The 19,947-nt window shown below is 33.6% G+C and overlaps 1 protein-coding gene across 1 annotated transcript; it reads right to left on the reverse strand.

Annotated features, from left to right (window-relative positions):
* Positions 1–7,584: 7,584 nt before the first annotated feature.
* LOC139503012 (DNA primase large subunit-like) lies at positions 7,585–19,947 on the reverse strand. The gene is made up of 12 exons (XM_071292683.1): positions 19,727–19,947; positions 16,814–16,926; positions 16,373–16,452; positions 16,011–16,131; positions 15,421–15,513; positions 14,984–15,121; positions 14,625–14,768; positions 13,944–14,126; positions 13,418–13,544; positions 9,373–9,455; positions 8,635–8,797; positions 7,585–7,767 (listed from the first exon to the last, which is right to left on the reverse strand). Exons 1-12 carry the CDS (start codon positions 19,881–19,883, stop codon positions 7,622–7,624), a joined length of 1,548 nt encoding a protein of 515 aa, XP_071148784.1. The 5' UTR covers positions 19,884–19,947; the 3' UTR covers positions 7,585–7,621.

Genomic DNA, 19,947 nt, shown 5'->3' on the forward strand with positions numbered 1-19,947 from the left:
AAGGGTGAGGTAACCCCTACAGAAAACCTAGAGTGCTGAAGACGGCGGTGTTACGTTATACAACGCACTCTTAACAGACCACACCACCAAGCACAAACAGCCATTATGACACTTGAAATCACAACGAATCGATATGGTGCTCGCCCTGTGAGGACCCACCAGGCAGGTGCAGTGCCGGGTTCCTGGTCTCTAAGGAACCCATCAAATGCTACTGGAGGTACCTTTGTTTCGTCCTGTGAAGTCAAGGGACGAACAAGAAGAGCTACTGGCCGAAAAAACACAAAGCCAAAGTTGAAAGAACAACCAGTCATTAACATTATGCACTGGAATGCAGAAGGGGCATCTAACAAAAGAGATGAACTTCAGCATTTTTTACATGAAAATAATGTTAACATCTGCTGTATTCAGGAAACACACTTGCAAGAAGGAAAACCTCTTAAAGTCAGAGGATAACAAGTTTTCAGGAGTGACAGAAAAGAAAGAAAGAAAGGAGGTGTTATGACTCTAGTAAGAAACAACATAAATGCCAGGGAGATTAAAACATACGGAGGAAGCAGAATGTCTTGAAAGCAAAGTCACCATCGGGCAAAGCTCTTATAACGTTGTCAACTTCTACTGTCCAAATGATAAGAAACTCTCCCTAGATACCATACAGATATCAGACAGTAACTTTCTCATGGTAGGATATTGTAACAGCCAATCTCATAGCTTGGGATACAACACAATAGATAAAAGAGGAGAAACCATAGAAGATTGACAAGATGAACACCGTCTTATTCTTGTCAATGATCCTAGGCTAGGAGAAAATTGAACATCATGAGGAAACTTGCAGGAACGAAATGGGGTGCAAATGAAAAAATCTTGAAATCTGTCTACCAAGGAAATGTACGACCACACCTTGAATACAGATCTAGCGCTTGGATGACTGCAGCCAAGTCTCACCATCAGACTTTAGACAAAGTTCAGAAGCAGACACTACGTATCATCACAGGTGCTATGAAATCAACACCAATAAGAAGTATGGAGGATATAACAAACATACCACCATTAGGTAAGAGAAGGGAGTGCAAAGCTATGATACAGGCCACCAAATATCAGTGTTCACAAGACTATCCAATGAATAACAGACTGAAACAACACTCGTCAGGCAGACTCAAAAGATCCAGCTTTACATTAGAGACAAGAGCACTACAAAGAAAACACCAGGAAACTCTACCTAAATATATAGAACCCATAGTTTTCACAATGAATAACACCCCGTTACGCCATTACTCATGCTGCACACTCCATCAAAAACAAAATCGATGATACATCTCAAGTTGTATTCCTGACGGATGCATCTCTGTGCTACAAGCTTTGAAGAACGACAAGCTGCCTCAACTCCAACAAGCTTTAGGCAGCAACCATTTGATTTTCTGGCGGGGGCTATGGTTTTTATACGACCGCAAAATTTGAAAAAATTTTCGTCGTATATTGCTATCACGTTGGCGTCGGCGTCGTCGTCGTCGTCGTCGTCGTCGTCGTCGTCGTCGTCGGCGTCGTCCGGCGTCCGAATACTTTTAGTTTTCGCACTCTAACTTTAGTAAAAGTGAATGGAAATCTATGAAATTTTAACACAAGGTTTATGACCACAAAAGGAAGGTTGGTATTGATTTTGGGAGTTTTGGTCCCAACATTTTAGGAATTAGGGGCCAAAAAGGGCCCAAATAAGCATTTTCTTGGTTTTCGCACTATAACTTTAGTTTAAGTTAATAGAAATCTATGAAATTTTGACACAAGGTTCATGACCACAAAAGAACGGTTGGGATTGATTTTGGGAGTTTAGGTTTCAACAGTTTAGGAATTAGGGGCCAAAAAAGGGCCCAAATAAGCATTATTCTTGGTTTTCGCACAATAACTTTAGTTTAAGTAAATAGAAATCAATGAAATTTAAACACAATGTTAATGACTACAAAAGAAAGGTTGGTATTGATTTTGGGAGTTTAGGACCCAACAGTTTAGGAATTAGGGGCCAAAAAGGGACCCAAATAAGCATTTTTCTTGGTTTTCGCACCATAACGTTAGTATAAGTAAATAGAAATCTATGAAATTTAAACACAAGGTTTATGACCATAAAAGGAAGGTTGGTATTGATTTTGGGAGTTTTGGTCCCAACAGAATAAGGGGCCCAAAGGGTCCAAAATTAAACTTTGTTTGATTTCATCAAAATTGAATAATTGGGGTTCTTTGATATGCTGAATCTAACTGTCATGACTGTGTATGTAGATTCTTAACTTTTGGTCCCGTTTTCAAATTGGTCTACATTAAGGTCCAAAGGGTCCAAAATTAAACTTAGTTTGATTTTGACAAAAAATGAATCAGTTAGGTTCTTTGATATGCTGAATCTAAAAATGTACTTAGATTCTTGATTATTGGCCCAGTTTTCAAGTTGGTCCAAATCGGGGTCCAAAATTAAACTTTGTTTGATTTCATCAAAAATTGAATAAATAGGGTTCTTTGATATACCAAATCTAACTGTGTATGTAGATTCTTCATTTTTGGTCCTGTTTTCAAATTGGTCTACACTAAAGTCCAAAGGGTCCAAAATTAAACTTAGTCTGATTTCAACAAAAATTGAAATCTTGGGGTTCTTTGATATGCTGAATCCAAAAATGTACTTAGATTTTTTATTATGGGCCCAGTTTTCAAGTTGGTCCAAATCAGGATCTAAAATTATTATATTAAGTGTTGTGCAATAGCAAGTCTTTTCAATTGCACAGTATTGCGCAATGGCAAGAAATATCTAATTGCACAATATTGTGAAATAGCAAATTTTTTTTTAATTAGAGTTATCTTTCTTTGTCCAGAATAGTAAGCAAGAAATATCTAATTGCAAAATATTGTGCAATAGCAAGATTTTTTTTTAATTGGAGTTATCTTTCTTTGTCCAGAATCAACTTAAATCTTTGTTATATACAATATACAATGTATATTCACTTTTTACTACCAACTGATAAATTATAATAAATAACATTCAGTGATAACAAGCAGTTTTTTTTACATCTTAATATTTTATGATGTATTTAAATGAGTAGTTATTGTTGCAAACTCCATTAGAAATTTTAATTGAGATTAGTTTTGGAATAAGGGAAAGGGGGATGTGATTAAAAAAATTGGGTTCAATTTTTCTCATTTGAAATTTCATAAATAAAAAAGAAAATTTCTTCAAACATTTTTATGCCCCACCTATGATAGTAGAGGGGCATTATGTTTTCTGGTCTGTGCGTCCGTCCGTCCGTCTGTCCATTTGTCCGTCCGTTCGTCCGTCCGTCTGTCCCGCTTCAGGTTAAAGTTTTTGGTCAAGGTAGTTTTTGATGAAGTTTAAGTCCAATCGACTTCAAACTTAGTACACATGTCCCCTATGATATGATCTTTCTAATTTTAATGCCAAATTAGAGTTTTTACCCCAATTTCACGGTCCACTGAACATGGAAAATGATAGTGCGAGTGGGGCATTCCTGTACTGAGGACACATTCTTGTTTTGAGAGGATTAATATTCAACAGCATAGTGAATTGCTCTAAGAGAAAACAAAAATTTTAAGTTCATTAGAACACATTCATTCTGTGTCAGAAACCTATGCTGTGTCAACTATTTAATCACAATCCAAATTTAGAGCTGAATCCAGCTTGAATGTTGTGTCCATACTTGCCCCAACCGTTCAGGGTTCAACCTCTGCGGTCGTATAAAGCTACGCCCTGCGGAGCATCTGGTTTTTTCTGTACAAACATTTTTTTTCGCCTGCGGCGAAAAACAATATATTTTTTTCGCGACAAGTCGAAAACAATTTTTTTCTTTCAATTTTAGCATTACATATAGTGGCAGCTGAGGGTGAAACAAACAATTTTTTTGTTCTCAGAATCAAAAACAAATTATTTTTTTCTCCAAAAACTGGAAACAAACTTTTTTTTCCAAAAAAACACCACTCGAAGAGAAGCTATATGGACCAGTGGATGCCCTACACACCACCAGATTTGTTGAGGAGACTGGTGTTCAAGTGTAAAGGCGAACGATAAGAAGAAGATTAAAATGTCCTTTAGACCACAACACTTTCATGGATCAGGGATGAAGTTTGAGTTTTTGTGGTCAAGTCTGAATCTTCAATGCTTAAAGCAGTAGATGTATAGATCTGTCTGGAAGGTTTCATTTGACCTACTAGTAATGTTCATGGTTCATTGGTCAATGTTGTTTTCATGTTTATTCTACATGGAATATAAGGTGTACAAGTCTGTCTGACATAGTTTACAAATGTATGTGACCTTGACCTCATTTTATTGGTTCTTGTGTCAATGTGGTTGCATGGTTTTAGAGAATTGATGGAATAAAATTTAGACAAATTCTGTTTCTAAATCTCTTGATATCCACATTTCCAACTTTAATCAAAATAGTACAAAAATACTTAGAATTTCATAAATCTACCAACAACCCTTTTCCACCATAACTATCAGATGAAGGTGTTATTGCCCTTTGAGGATGATGTACCCTTGTGTTGATTCAATGCTAAACATATGGAAATTTAATAGAAAATCCACAGCCTTTATCCTTGAACTCTCATATTTGGCAATTTGATGACTGATAGCTATAGGATTATTGCATGCAGTGCTAGCATTGATTTCCTTAAAACAAGTTTATTAATGTAGTTATTGGTTAAAAAAATATAAATATGGACCAAATCAAGTACACCTTTTAGGGTGCGCTTGACTTAAGTGACCCAGCACAAGTTGTTTTGGAATTTACAGGTTGCTTAGAACTTTTTGAAAACAATAAACACTAGCACATCATAGAAAAGCTAGTGAGTAATCTATGTTTCAAATTTTATAACAAAAATCTCGGTATTAAAGGCTGTGGATTTTCTATAAAAATCTTGGGTTTATTTGCCACAAAGTCCTCTTTTTCTATTAAATGCATTGAAAAAGTAAATAATAATGCTTTGTATCATGTTTCCCCTTGGTATATGTACAAAATGGCCTATCTCTATTATTCATTATATCTGTAGTTTTAATACAATTGAAGGTTGAAAAGTTCTTCCAAAAATGGCTACAGAAGGAGTCATAAACATTTAAGAATGTTTGACAATTGTCTCAAAGCTATAATATATAGACAAAATATGTAACTAGTAATAGCAAATAGCAACAATAATACAAGATTTAAACAAAGGCTTAAAGGGCTGGTGTAACTCACCCAAGTTTATGTTCATATTAAAAAAAAGGACATTATACATCATTGTATAAGATAATAAAATTCATAACAAAAATTCTCTTTTTCTCAGTAATGGGCAATAACTCCAATAAAGAATCTTACACCAGTCAGGAATCTGATGTTCAGTGGTTGTCGTCTGTTTATGTGGTTCATAAATGTTTCTCGTTTGAATGATTTTACACTAATAATTTTTGAAGTCCTTTATAGCTTGCTGTTTACTGTGAGTCTAGGCTCCATGTTGAAGTTGGTACCTTGACCTATAATGGTTTACTTTTATAAATTGTGACTTGGATAGAGAGTTGTCTCGTACCCCCATCTTCCTATATCTACTCAAGACAATTTTCTCGATATTGTTTCAATTTTAGATCTGGTTTTGCTGTCAAGATAATTTTTTGCTTATTTAAGTTTCTATCTATTATACTTTTTAAGAAACAGGGCAAAAACATAAAAAAAACTGTCCTTAAAGGGCAATAACTCTAATAAGGAGTTGACTAACAATTTCGACCATTCAGTCTTATTTGTAGATTTTGTCTTGCTGATCACATTTGCAATTTAAAAATTCTCTGTCTCATTTACAGTTTTCAAGACAATTTGTAACAAAGAAATAAATTATTTGTCATTTTTGGGCTATAATTCCTCCAAGATATTTTTATAATGGTTTCCAAAATAATTGACAAATAGTGCATTTAACCCCTGTTGCCATCTTAAACACATAAACTAGATACCCTAATGAAAATTGCGGCCAAGTTTGGTTAAATTAAATCAAGAAGTTTCCGAGGAGAAGATTTTTGTGTAAAAGCTAACGGAAGGCAGACCCTTTGGGCCAGGTGAGATAAAAAAACAAGAGTGCACACGCTGAAATGTCTCGCCTTCTATACTAATCATTGATATTATGTTGATAGTCCTAAGTATAAAGCTAAGCTTTAATACAACTGTCACATAAACTTAACATTAACCAAAGACCAATGAACCTTGAAAATGAGGTCAAGGTCAGATGAACCATGCCAGGCAGACATGTACAGCTAACAATGCTTCTATACAACATATATAGTTGACCTATTACTTATAGTTTAAGAAAAATAGACCAAAACACAAAAACTTAACACTGTGCAATGAACCGTGAAAATGAGGTAACGGTCAAATAAAACCTGCGCAACTGACATAAAGATCATGAAATATTTCCATACACCAAATATAGATGACCTATGGCATATAGTATTAGATAAAAAGACCAAACTCAAAAACTTAACTTTGACCACTGAACCATGAAAATGAGGTCAAGGTCACATGACATCTGCCCGCTAGATAGGTACAACTTACAATCATTCCATACAACAAATATAGTAGACCTATTCTATATAGTATGAGAAAAACAGACCAAAACACAAAAATTTAACTATAACCACTGAACCATGAAAATGAGGTCAAGGTCAGATGACACCTGCCAGTTGGACATGTACACCTTACAGTCCTTCCATACACCGAATATACTAGCCCTATTGCTTGTAATATCTGAGATATGGACTTGACCACCAAAACTTAACCTTGTTCACTGATCCATGAAATGAGGTCGAGGTCAAGTGAAAACTGTCTGACAGACATGAGGACCTTTCAAGGTACGCACATATCAAATATAGTTATCCTATTACTTATAATAAGAAAAAAAATCTGAACTTTTTTTTCAAGTGGTCACTGAACCATGAAAATGAGGTCAAGGACATTGGACATGTGACTGACGGAAACTTCGTAACATGAGGCATCTATATACAAAGTATGAAGCATCCAGGTCTTCCACCTTCTAAAATATAAAGCTTTTAAGAAGTTAGCTAACACCGCCGCCGGATCACTATCCCTATGTCGAGCTTTCTGCAACAAAAGTTGCAGGCTTGACAAAAATTAATATCACAGAAACATTCAGAGGATATGTTAATGACCTCAAGTGACAAAATTTAAGTTTTCAAAATAGAAAATTTGCATAAAAAAAACATTACTCTTTTATTGAAAATATTTTGTAGATCATTTATTGATTTTTCTGCTGTTGTCAATTTTTTTATAAATCAGATTAAAAGCAAATTTGGCAACTTTTTAAGCTTTTTTTTTTGGTCGACCTTGGTTGGCTGTCTTTTGAAATATACCCGAAAATCTCATTTAATTCATGTCAAACAAGCAGCTGTTAATAAATGACATTTTGAAATTTTAATATGTATTTAAAAATGGAAAACTATTGAAATTATCAAGGACTGAAAGTAGCAAAAGTGATATAAGAAAATATAAGATCACTATGTCTCCTTCATAACTGTAGGAACAGGAAACTTTGTAAACCATTTTAATAAAGTAAGAAATAGAACAATATATAATAGATTTATTAAATAGAATAAGAAATATCACATGTCCGTTTCCATACTGGCTATCAGGTCATCATCATCCATATCATTTAGATCAGATTGTTTATTTGTTTGTGATGAGGGGGTACCTGTTCCTTCTACTTTCACTTTGATCACTTTTGGTGTGTTTGGCACTGGCTTGGTACCTACAATGGAAAAATATAATGATAAGTAATCTGACAACATTCAATATCTTATTCTGTTTTATTAGAATCTTGCAATAAATCGAATTTTAGCAGTGACAGTGATCCTCAATTCTGTTTCATATAAACACATACACCAATCCTATCAGCTATTTTCTAAGGTCTACTGGTAGTCTCTGTTTAGGGATGTTTTTGTTCTCTTTTGAAGGAAGCCATAAAAACTGGACTTTCAAGATTTCCTGTCATTGACCCTTCTTTTGGTTTATGACTTGCAGTAATCTCTAATTTTTTCAAATAGCGTCAATGGATTTGAAAATAGCATGCTTCCCAAACAAATTTCTTTGACAAACATTTGTTATACATTTCATTATAAAATCAATTTAGCACCATGGTAACATATATATTATGTACATGGTGTTAAAAGGCCCTTGAAAAAACATTATGTTCAGAAACCTCTTTGATGACCAATACACATGCATTAAGATCAGCTTACAACATCTGTTATAGTTCATTGAATTAAAAATGTTTATGGATTATGGAGGCTACATTCTATCTTTTGATTCAGTAAGGGTTATTCCAGAATTGAACACTTAACAAAAGGGAGGCACTTTCTTGAGACTACAATCATCCATAATATTGAATTTTTATTTTACTTAAAATCTAAGATAAAAGCAACCACCAATAATGGACTAATTTGAGCATCTCCCATCCCCCACAATCAATTTGGGGACAGCTCTTTGTAGTTGTGGGCTGTTTCGTCTCTTTGGATCAGGTTGTTGTCTTTTTGACAATTTCCTTGTTTTCATTATATATTTTTATTTATCCTCTATACAAAATAACTGTAAAAGTTATCCAACATTTATAACCTACCCTCTTTTGGTCCATTGAGTAGTTTATAACTGTCAAGGAAATAACCATTGGGATGATTAATGTTTATACTGGCAGAATCCTCAGGGTTACGTATATTATGTGTTGCTTCAAAATATTGTGCACATGCTATCTGGTAGTGACCAGTCTTTACACATTTTGAGATCTAAAACATAAATATTTGAATAATTACAGTAAAAAGAGTCAAAATCTATAGTGTACGCTATTTGCATAAGAGTTAACTAGGTTAACTTTGTTCCCCTCTAATATAATCAATAAACTGATATAAGACAGTATATAAACTGAACATAGACAAAGCACTTGACAAGTAACTACAGCAGGACACATCATTCAACATGAACTGATTTGGGCTATTCTGTCCCCAAAGTTTTAGGGTTTAGAAACTTCAGATCTTGAGCATTGAAAGAAGATTATGATTGTATTGAGATGCTTGATTTTATCTGATCTAAGTTTCATTTAAACATTCAGCTTAGCTCTAGTGTTTTTATTAGAAATTTCGTATCACATAGCTCATTGGTGAAAATGCAATCATATCTATCAAATTGTAAAAAGTTGTATATTTCTAAAAAGGCAACACATACATTATTGCTTTTCACTGCAACTTTTTGTGGACTAGTTATTTGTCTTCTCCATAATGCAGCTGTATTTACTTTTATTTAGTGATTTTTATCCATTGCTAAGTCTGAGAACCACATATTTATTTCAAATGGCCTGACTAACCTTTTCAACATTGTCCTTTGAAATGTGTTGACCTCTGAGTTTCTGTGCTAACATGTCAACTTCCATGTGCTTAAATGGACAACCTGTAAAGTCATAAATAAAAGTTTTGTAAGACATTACATGGGTTATCTGATAATAGAAGAATGTGTCTATGGGACACAGATACCTGCACTTGTCAATATGCAACAATCAGACTATTGAGATTGGAAATGAACTATTTTGTCAGTTCATAAAACAGTCACAGTGCAGACAAAACAAGTGTTTACAGTTATAGAGAGACTGAAGAACTGCAGTAGTGACTGAGTGAAAAAATCAAAGCGCTGTAAGCGCTGAAGGCAGTTAACCAAAAACCAGGCAAACGTAATTATGTGCAGTGGCGGATCCAGAAAGGAATAGGTCCGGTAAGGACCAATTTCGGCCTCAATTTTCAAGTTCATTGAACGAAAGATTTTGGGCAATTTTTAAACACTTAAGTGTCTATTTCAATTGATTCAATTAGTTTCTGTGAAAGATTTTAACTGATTAAGTCATTCAAAACGCTTCGATTCAAGCTTAAATATGAAAAATCTATCAAATATGCCAAAAATCGTCACTTTTCAGATGGTTTTTGTCAAAAATGAAAGTGGCCGCATCCGTGTTCATCCTCAACCTTTATATATATTATGTATTATCATCAAATACAACTTAAATTTTAATATTATATGAATGAACACGAATGCGGCCACTTTCATTTAAGACGGAAACCGTCTAAAATTTAACTAAAATGCTAAAATTGTGAAGATTTCAGTAATTTAGCATGACTAAATGATGCTAGTACCCGATATATGTGCATTGTATTGTCAAAAACAGCCCATATTTATGTAGCAGAAGCATTCTACTTTTCAATTAATATCTTAACGATTGCATTTTCACATTTTTTCTAAAACTGCTATATTTTGGGGTCAAAAAGGGGTCTTACTGAAACTACTCCTTTTCATAAGTGGGGGCCCACTGTCTGCCTAACAGGGGACCTGCTCCAGTCATGCTTCAGTGATTCCCTATATAATCAACCAAATCTTTTCTCAAAAATGGAAAAAGGGGGGGGGGGGCACTGAAAAACACTCTAGATCCGCCTCTGATGTGGCATTAAACATTCATATACCGGTATTGTACATTTATATTTATCTAATTAATTAATTATTAAGGCAAATAATTTTTATATGTTATCAATGTTTCAATAGCAATGAATATATAAATGTATATTTTTTATGGTGAGTCTGCAGTGGTACAAGTTCGCAATGATTGTAGTTGTTCTAGTTGGTAGTTAACGTTGGTTTTTAATTAGTTGACTGTTAGTAGTACATGTTGACTTAGTACGAACATGTAATAGTATGAATGGACTGGTTTCCCTGTAATAAAAACTGAGTATGTGTTCTATAGTACAATAGTTATGCGACACAAATCAGACAAATGTTCACTACTACAAGGATCAAAGGTGAGGTCTGACTGACCTGCCCATAGAAAATGTAAATAATTTGTTAGTTTGTCCCATACATGAATATATATGGTTTAGGGGTGGGAATCTCGAGGGTTTTCAAGTTCTCAAACAGGAAGGGGTAGGGTGACCCCAGGGACTTCCCCTATATTTCATTTGATTTGTTATATTGTTCCATACATGAATATATATGGTTTAGGGGTGGGGATCTCGAGGGTTTTTCAATTTCTCAAACAGGAAGGGGTAGGATGACCCCAGGGACTTCCCCTATATTTCATTTGATTTGTTATATTGTCCCATACATGAATATATATGGTTTAGGGTGGGGATTTCATCGGTTTCCAAGTTCTCAAACAGGAGGGGGTAGGGGGACTCCCCCTATATTTCATTTAATTAGTTATATTGACCCATACATGAATATATATTGTTTAGGGGTGGGGATCTCGACCGTTTCGTAAGTTCCCAAACAGGTGGGAGTGGTTTACCCCATGGACTCCCCTTATATTTCATTTGATTAGTTATATATAGTCCCATACATGAATGGATATGGTTAAGAGATGGGGATCTCATCCGTTTCAAAGTTATCAAACAGGAGGGGGTAGAGTGGCCCAAAGGACGCCACTTATGTATCATATGATTTGCCTACATTCAGGTAGTAATTTGTGAAAATAAAGTAAGAATCTTCCAGCTACTTTAACTGACCCTTCAAAATTGAAAAAAAAAATACCCCTTCAAAATTGTAGTAATATGTTTACACTTTAAAAGCATCTTACATGCATTATCAACATTTATCACTGATAAAGAAAATTTATACTGTGACCAGGAACATATGATATTGTTAGATATACTGTTCCCACTGTCACATTGTATTGGATTTTGACATTAAAATTTGTCAAAAGTAATTTTGAGTTTCTGTTTAAAATATTTTCTGTTTTTTTTTTCTTTAACATATATCTTTTGGTTTTCAATTCTAGTGTTTATATTCATTTACCAAGCATAGATGTATTTTGTCACCTGCCTGGATTCGCCAAAAACCCGGAATTACCCTTATCCGCTTCCGGAATCGGATCCGAAATTGTAATTGTCTTTTCACGGCAGCCATTGTCATTGTGTTCCAATGTTGTTTTTGTCAGTCAGATACGATTTTACTCATATTAACACATTTTTTGTCGGCGATTTTCTGTATATAGCTAGCGATTGAACAAAATTGACATCGCTGTCATGAATAATAATGATTAAAATAAGTTTTGAGATCGTTTATTTGGAGACTTGGCGAAAAAGTTTGCAAAGCTAATTTTTATTTTCTTTCCAGTGGAACTGAGACTACTATAACTGTTATATAGTTGTCTCGGAGTGGAAGGCCCGTCAGGCGTGGCTAATAACCAAGTCGAAAATGGAAGGTCGCGGACCTCGGACCACCGCTAATTTGAACCCCTGCCTCCAAATTGAAAAGATACGAATTTCGTCTTCTAATTTGAAATTGCCGCCAACAGCATGAACAGTTGAACTTATTATATAATAGACTACTGACGTAGTTGTACTACGTATTGACGACAAACAATATTCCTACGACTTTTGTCATTTGTGAAATCTAAACTACTTGTCTTAAAAGATTTTCGGCGATTAAATATTTCGTACAATTGTTTTTTTGACATCTTAGCCAAAAGCACAGGCGATAATAAACTACATAAGAATTCCTAATGAGCGCTACTTCCCATGTGCAACTTCAAAAGTTTTGGGTGATTCGACGATCATTTAAGGTTTCTCTAGTCATATTTTTTGTAATCCAGAATTGAAAGTATTAAAAAAGTGTTCAATTAGTTATATATAACATAGTAGCCAGCTAGATAATAACAATGGCAAGTATTTCAGCATTTATTGGGTAGACCACAAATCTAGGGTGCTCGCATAATGCAGATTAACTGCATAATAAAACCCAGCATTTGTCAATTTTTTTAAAGGGAAACAACTTAATTTCAGAAAATGTAAGTAAGTAATGCCAGCCAAATTTGAACTTGGTCTGAGTTTGGTAATATTAAGCATTGTGTATAAGTTATGTAACATTTAGTTGAGGCAAAGAACAGTAAGAGAATGTTTACTAATTTCAGGAGATTTTATATGACTTATATGATTGTTAGTCATTTTTAACACATTTTTACTTGAAATTCAGGTCATGTTATATGAGTCTTATGTCATATCCTCAGTTTTTAATAAAGGGGCACTTCATAAAATGCAATTATGAGATAATTAGTATATAAAAACTGGCTGTAGATATGGACTCAGATCTGAATCAATGTAGTGTGTGTAAATTAATCACCCTCATTAACATTGAGGTATACTTAATACTTATAAAACTAGAACATGTGTACATAAAACACCATGCCCCACTCAAACTATTGGTATCCCATTTCCCCAATAATAGTTGGGCATGTGTACTAATATAATACAAGTCAGAATATCTCAATGATAGCTTCAGCATCATGTTAAATATTTAAATCATTTCAAAACTTTTTAAATTACACCACATCAATCTCAAAGAAAAATGAACATGGACATTAGATAAGATAATACCATGGAAATCTCCTGGTCCTGGAGGATTAGTAGTTATAATCTTCATACAGCTGTAGGGTGTGTAGTTGGTTCTTTTTCCTTCCTTTCCATAGTTATGACGAATATTATAGGAATACTGCTTATCAAACTGCAAATGAAAATATAAGTTTTTTTTAGACATTTTGTAACTAACATCACTATTTGTGCTTTTATTGTGCATCTATTTTACTGATATTTAACATTTTATTATTCATTCAATGCACCCATAACCTGCATTTGACACCACCATTGATTACTGCCAACCATTATCATGCTACATTCTTCCTTGTTAATTAGCTTTTTTTTCATAATTGTGTGCATTGAAATCTATCTCATGTTAATATAATTTGCTATGTTTACAGTTTTTATAATCAATCAAAATAATTTAAGCACTCTCTATATCATAATCTATTAAATTTTTTTATTGACGTTAAGGATTAAGCTAACATGACTACAATAAATTCTTGTTAAACATCTATATTGTAATGGTATCAATACTTTAAAGTACCTTATCCACATCCATAGCTTTACAAAACTCTGTTCTCCAGAATCTCATTGCCTCCTCCAAGGACACACCAATGCCCTTGAGGAACAGTCCATACTGCTGTCTCCCACCATGACGTAAATGATGATTCTGTCGCAATGACTGATGTAATTGTTGCATACAAAGAGGAAATGACTTCTTGGAGAGCTGTAAGATAAATCATATTATTATGTTACTAACAGCCAAAAAAACAACTCACAAATTTCAACTAACTCCCTGTTTGTATAAAAAGAATAAAGTCCATGTTTTGCTACCAGAAACCTAAAAAATTTACTTGAATAGGAATATAAATGAGGAGATTCATAATGTCATCAAATATCAAATATTCTCAATTTTCATGTAAATTATTAAATGGTTAATGGGGAGTATATCAGAAAATCACATGCAATATAACCTTATAAGAAATAATTTTTTTATATCCTCATATTTTTTAACACATTAATGGCTGATTTGCTCATGGTTGAAGGCTGTATGGTGACCTATAGTTGTTAATTTCCATGTCATTTCATCGCTTGTAAAGAGTTGTCTCAATTGCAATCATACCAAATCTTTTTACATTATAAGTCTCAAAAGCAGATACAATCTGTCAATGCCTATTGCTGTAAGTTTGCCATCCATCTTCAAGTCTAATTTTATACTTCCTACCGTTTCTATCATATCAGCTGTTATTTCTCCAACATTGGACTTTTTAGCATTAAAATCTTGACCCAAATATCGTTTGCTTAATCCACATAACATTGGCAATAAACGTCCATCTTCCTCCAAGTGTGGGAGAGCTCTTGTTGTTACCTGAAATACACATTTCTACCGGTAAAATTGGAGAAAAAGAAACTCATGAAATTGTTTAGCTATTTAATTCACTTAATTATGTCAACTAATGAGATCATATACTGGATGATATTAAGTATAAAATGTAATCTTTGAAATACTGAAACAATATTTTCTGTTAAAACATTTTGGATCTTTGCAATCATCTTAAACTTAGCCTAACTAGTTTTACTTACAGCCAATGAGTGAGATAGATGACTTCTGTAATGTGTAATTACAATGGAAATCATATCATCTCTGGACACATAGGCATATCCATCCTCTAAATATACTTTTCTTTTACTGACCAAATCAAACACTTCTGTGAATGGCACCTGTAAAATAAAGTTATATCATTTCAGGCAACAATGGAATTGTAAAAATATCATTAATCTTATTTCTAATAGCAAATTTAAAGAAATATAAAAACCAGAATGGAAGATGGGACATGCAAAACTATTGAAGAATTCCACAAAAATTGTCAAATCAAACTGGCATTACAGAAACTATTTATCTACAATGTACACATAATGAAACACATTCTAACCAGCATGAAAGCTTCTGGACAAATAGACTAAAGCAAAGTAATTAGGCCACAGATATTACACACTGTTCGTAACTACTTTATACAAACCTTGAAATATTCGATTGTATCCACAACTCCTGATTTACTCCCTGCTGCTGCTCGAAGATCACCATCCAATTCTGTCTTTAAGTCATCACTAATCTATAATATTCAAGAATTCATAGTATGTGATTAAAACAAGATCAAAGATACAATACACACCTTTACTTTTCAATGAAATAACAGACAATTCAAATTTTATGATGTGTTTGTTTATTCCACATTTGCTAAAAGAATAGGGTAGGGTTGACATCTCACAAAGAATGTTTAACCATCCCACACTTTTGCACCTAACATTTGTTTGTTTTGTGTTTTTTAAACTTTTGGTGTGGCGTCAATTTTATCGAATTAGAAAACAAAATTGTTTAGGAACCAGCTAAAGCCAGAACCCGTTTGTTAGATTTTCCCGCTGAATTTTCTTTCTTCTACTTTTGTTTATTTGGTAACAGTGCGATGATATTTGGTTGATATGAACATAAATCAAACACACTACCCGTGATTTTGTCAAAATCTCACAAGCTGCAGTGGTTTTGGAGGAAGAAACTGGATGTTAATGTTGAAACTTTGGAAGGATAACAAAGAAAAAGTAAAATACATACGGGTTCATAATTCAGAGAGTTTTCTCTAAGGAATTCATCCCTGCTATCAGGTCCTTCTCTCAAGAAACGAAATCGAAACAAATCTAATTCCTGCTGCATAAACCATCTTCTTAATTCTTCTCTGAAAAAATAAAAGGCATCAGATAAAAAGGTAAAACAGTCTCACATATATAAAATAATTGACCACTTGTTAAAATCAACATGTACATTTAATACTGGTTATATTAGATATTGCTTCACAAATTTCGGAACTTTCCATTTCCTATACCAAACAAGCCATAACAAGATATCATAATGTCATTTTTTCTAAAATATAACTTTCAACTACCATCTACTTTACAATGACAGTCATAACAACTTACGATCTACAGTAAGCAAGCCTCAGAATAAAATGGGAGACTAAATCTTTCTGTCTGAAGTCTTTGTCCTCTTTCTTGTCCGTCTACAAATAAAATGTTATAAATTTACAGCAATTTGGAGGCATTATATTCAAAAGAAAACTTTATCAAGTATACATACAGCACACTTTGTCTTGAACATGTTGACTCAAAAATCTGCAGGTGTTATATTATCATCATATCAACAAGAGTTGTTTCCCCTTGAATAGAAGTTTGGTTGCATCAGTATATATTATATCAGTTTTAAGATAAAAGAGATTTGTATTTAAAGAGTTCTGATAAATATTTTACAAAGTATTATTAATACCAAGTGACTTGGCTTCATGTTCTTTAACTATTAACTGAGGACAATTCATTGTTTCAGCATACCTACTACATTTATGAAAATAGTGTATCCCTGCTTACCCGTATAAGATCATGTCCTAATGATGTTTTTCTCAGTTCATCTTGTAGCTTCTGAATGTATTCAGTGGAACCCTTCATGAGACGAATCCCAGCTACTTCAACAGCTTTCAATACTAAAATGAAATTTAACTCTATTAAACATTATGACAAAACATACCCAACAAACTGAAGCATATCAGATATTTCAGTTCAAACTAAAAAATCTCCCCTTTCAGCTTATGAATATCTGAGAGAAAAGTGTGCCCCTTTCTGAAGAACCTTGGACATTTAAGTGATCAAAATCAAAAATGAAACTATTGAAAGGGTGCTTAGGGTAGTGTGCACAATTTCAAATCAGGTGTGAACCAGACGGTGAACGAAAAAATATATATATAAAAGTATTATAAAATAAAATAAAATTCTTGTAGTTCCCAATACAGATTCACCCTTTTTTTTTATCCTTGATGTTCAAGTGATGACAACCTTGGTACAATAGGAGACTTGCAGTAATAATCTTAATCCTAAATGGCTGTATTTGAAGGTCTTTCTTTCTATGTTCAAACATACATTTGTAGGTATACAAAATGTTAAAGCCTCATAATTTTTCTTTGGTTTCTGCTCAAAATTATATAACACTAAAATGAATAAAGGTAACTATCATGAACTATAATTGCCCAAAAATAAGAATATTTTCAATTCAATTATTTAAATATATTATTTTGAGAAGAACTTTTTGGTTTTAATTTACACATTTTTCAATTTAAACTTCAAAGATTTTTGTATGGATCAATGGGCAGTTGATATTAAGTGTGTTTATTGAAGAATAGCATTTAAGTGGAGGTGATTCAATCAAACTTCAAATCTGTAAATAGATGAAGTTATATCCTCAATGACAATGAATGATTGGACGTTTGTTACACTTATATATGCAAACCAATAGAAAAAAATCCAACCTTGAACAAACAATTGATTTGATTGTTGGTTGTTTACCATCCAGTGTCAAATATTTCATGCATGTTCAGGACGATTGAACAAAAGAAAAAAGACCCAACAAAACCTTGGAGAAAATATTATTCACTGTGAATGTAATAATTTTTAATTATTTGCAAACAATCTTATACACTTAATTGATGAATAGCTTCAGAAATATAGTCAGTCTGTCAATAACATTGCTATGATTTCCCCGAGCTCAACGAAATGATTAGAGAGGAATAAAACAGTAATAGTGCAAACAGTTAAAAGAAATAATATGCAAGAACATTCACAACTTCCATTTTTTCATGCATGATGATATGAGTAAAATTGCAATAAAAAATATCTGATTAAGTTTTTTTGAAGTTGCCCATGATAAATGCTTTAGGCCATGGAAAAATAATTCATGGTTTCCCCTAACCCGACCGGGTCATTTAATTTTTCTGGAAAAAAAACCCAGAGATAACACAAAGTGTTTGAAATATACAAGATTAAAGTTCTGCTGTAGAAACAAAACATATAGATATAAAATTAAGCATGGTTACAAAAAAAAAAAAAGAGCCTGCCTACCGGGTCTTTAAAATTTTTCCATGTTAGGGGAAACCAACAATTAATTTTCCATGGCCTTAGCATGATATTACCAATAAAGTGGAAATCCCTAAGTGTCACAACTTTGCAATCTTAGACGATATGCGTTTTGAATATTTACTACGTCTACCATATTGTTATCCATATCTGTGTAAAGCATGAGAGTTCACGAAAATGGTCCTATCGGTCAAAATGAGGATATTATTTTTATTTCAGGATAAAATTGTCAGATTTTTAAGGACTGGCTAAAATTTTATAGGACTGACAAATAATCTTGCTTTGTCAGTCCCATGACCGACAGGTCAAAAAAAAGTTTTCGTGAACTCTGTGTAAAGACGCAGAAATTAAATTCCTGAGGTGAAATGGTACCATTATAAAGTAAATAATGACTAATATCTCATAAGTACATGTATCTACTTTAAAACCTATAAAGATTTCAGATAATATATCGGCTCTCAGGTCAATATTCAATAGGCCCCTTTACAGTTAGTTTGGCCATATTGAATATAGGCAGATTTTCATAATGCAGGTTTAAAAGGTCTGAAAAATTTGGGAAAACATCAATAAAACAGAGCAGTTTCTTAGAAACATGCATCATGTGCATAGGGTTTCCTGTATTATTATACAATTTCCACCTCTTTCAAATGATCTGACCCCTTCTCTACATGGCTATACTAACCGTGAAGGGGCCTATATGCCTTATTGCTTTTCCCAGGTGACCCAAGAATCTGTTCCGCTTGAACTATGGACAAATGATTGACGTCACACACCAATCACTTTTCAATTGTGGTGTCAGATATTTTGTATAATGACATCAACATTTAACGGGAACCTGTGTGATGTCCAGTAATGGCAAACAAATAGCGATAACATGCTGTGGCTGATCCAGAACTTTTCCTAAGGGGGGGGGGGGCTCCAGTCATGCTTCAATGATTCCCTATATAATCAACCAAATTTTTCCCACAAAAGGGGGGGCCAGGCCCCCAGGATCCGCCTATGAGATGTATTGTCGTATTGACTATACACCTTATCACTAATCCCGGCTGACCAGGCCGCTTGAACTTTTGACGCATACAACAAGCACTTTTCCATTGTGGCGTCAGATATTTTATATTATGACGTCAAAATTTTAAGGGAACCTGTGTGATTTTCAGTAATGGCGGACAAATAGCGATAAGGTGTATTGTTGGGGAGTTCTCGAATCATGAACTTCTCAGGAAATCGGTGTATCCAGATAAAAATTAGTCAGAAGTTATTGCTATATCATTTTTTCAGGATTTTTTTTTTCAATAACGTTATTTGTGAGTCATTAGGGAGAATTGCTTAGATTTTCATTGATTATCTTAATTGTAAATTTGGCTAATTTTAGGGCACCTTTTAATCTGTCAATTGCATATTCTTCAAACTCTTGCAGGGATATTTCCCCCGTTGGTGGTATTTTGTAGAACTGTAAATTATGACCAACGCGGTTGAACTGTTTCTTATTTCTTGCGGATCGTCCAGATTTTTTGCTGTTGCCTGCGAAATCCATTTTGTTGACTTTTTTGTTGTTTGCCTTTCCCGCTCAAAACAAATGTTTTCGGAACTTTCGGACT

The sequence above is a fragment of the Mytilus edulis genome, chromosome 1, assembly GCF_963676685.1.
Source record: "Mytilus edulis chromosome 1, xbMytEdul2.2, whole genome shotgun sequence".
In the NCBI taxonomy this organism is placed as follows: Eukaryota; Metazoa; Mollusca; class Bivalvia; order Mytilida; family Mytilidae; genus Mytilus; species Mytilus edulis.

Excerpts from the sequence above, each read along its gene's own strand:
- LOC139503012 (XM_071292683.1), bottom strand. The coding sequence starts at position 19,883 with ATGGATTTCGCAGGCAACAGCAAAAAATCTGGACGATCCGCAAGAAAT. Across the intron at positions 16,927-19,726 it reads TGCAATTGACAGATTAAAAG|TATTGAAAGCTGTTGAAGTA; the intron begins GTGCCCTAAAAT and ends ATTTCATTTTAG. Across the intron at positions 8,798-9,372 it reads CAAAGGACAATGTTGAAAAG|ATCTCAAAATGTGTAAAGAC; the intron begins GTTAGTCAGGCC and ends TTTATGTTTTAG.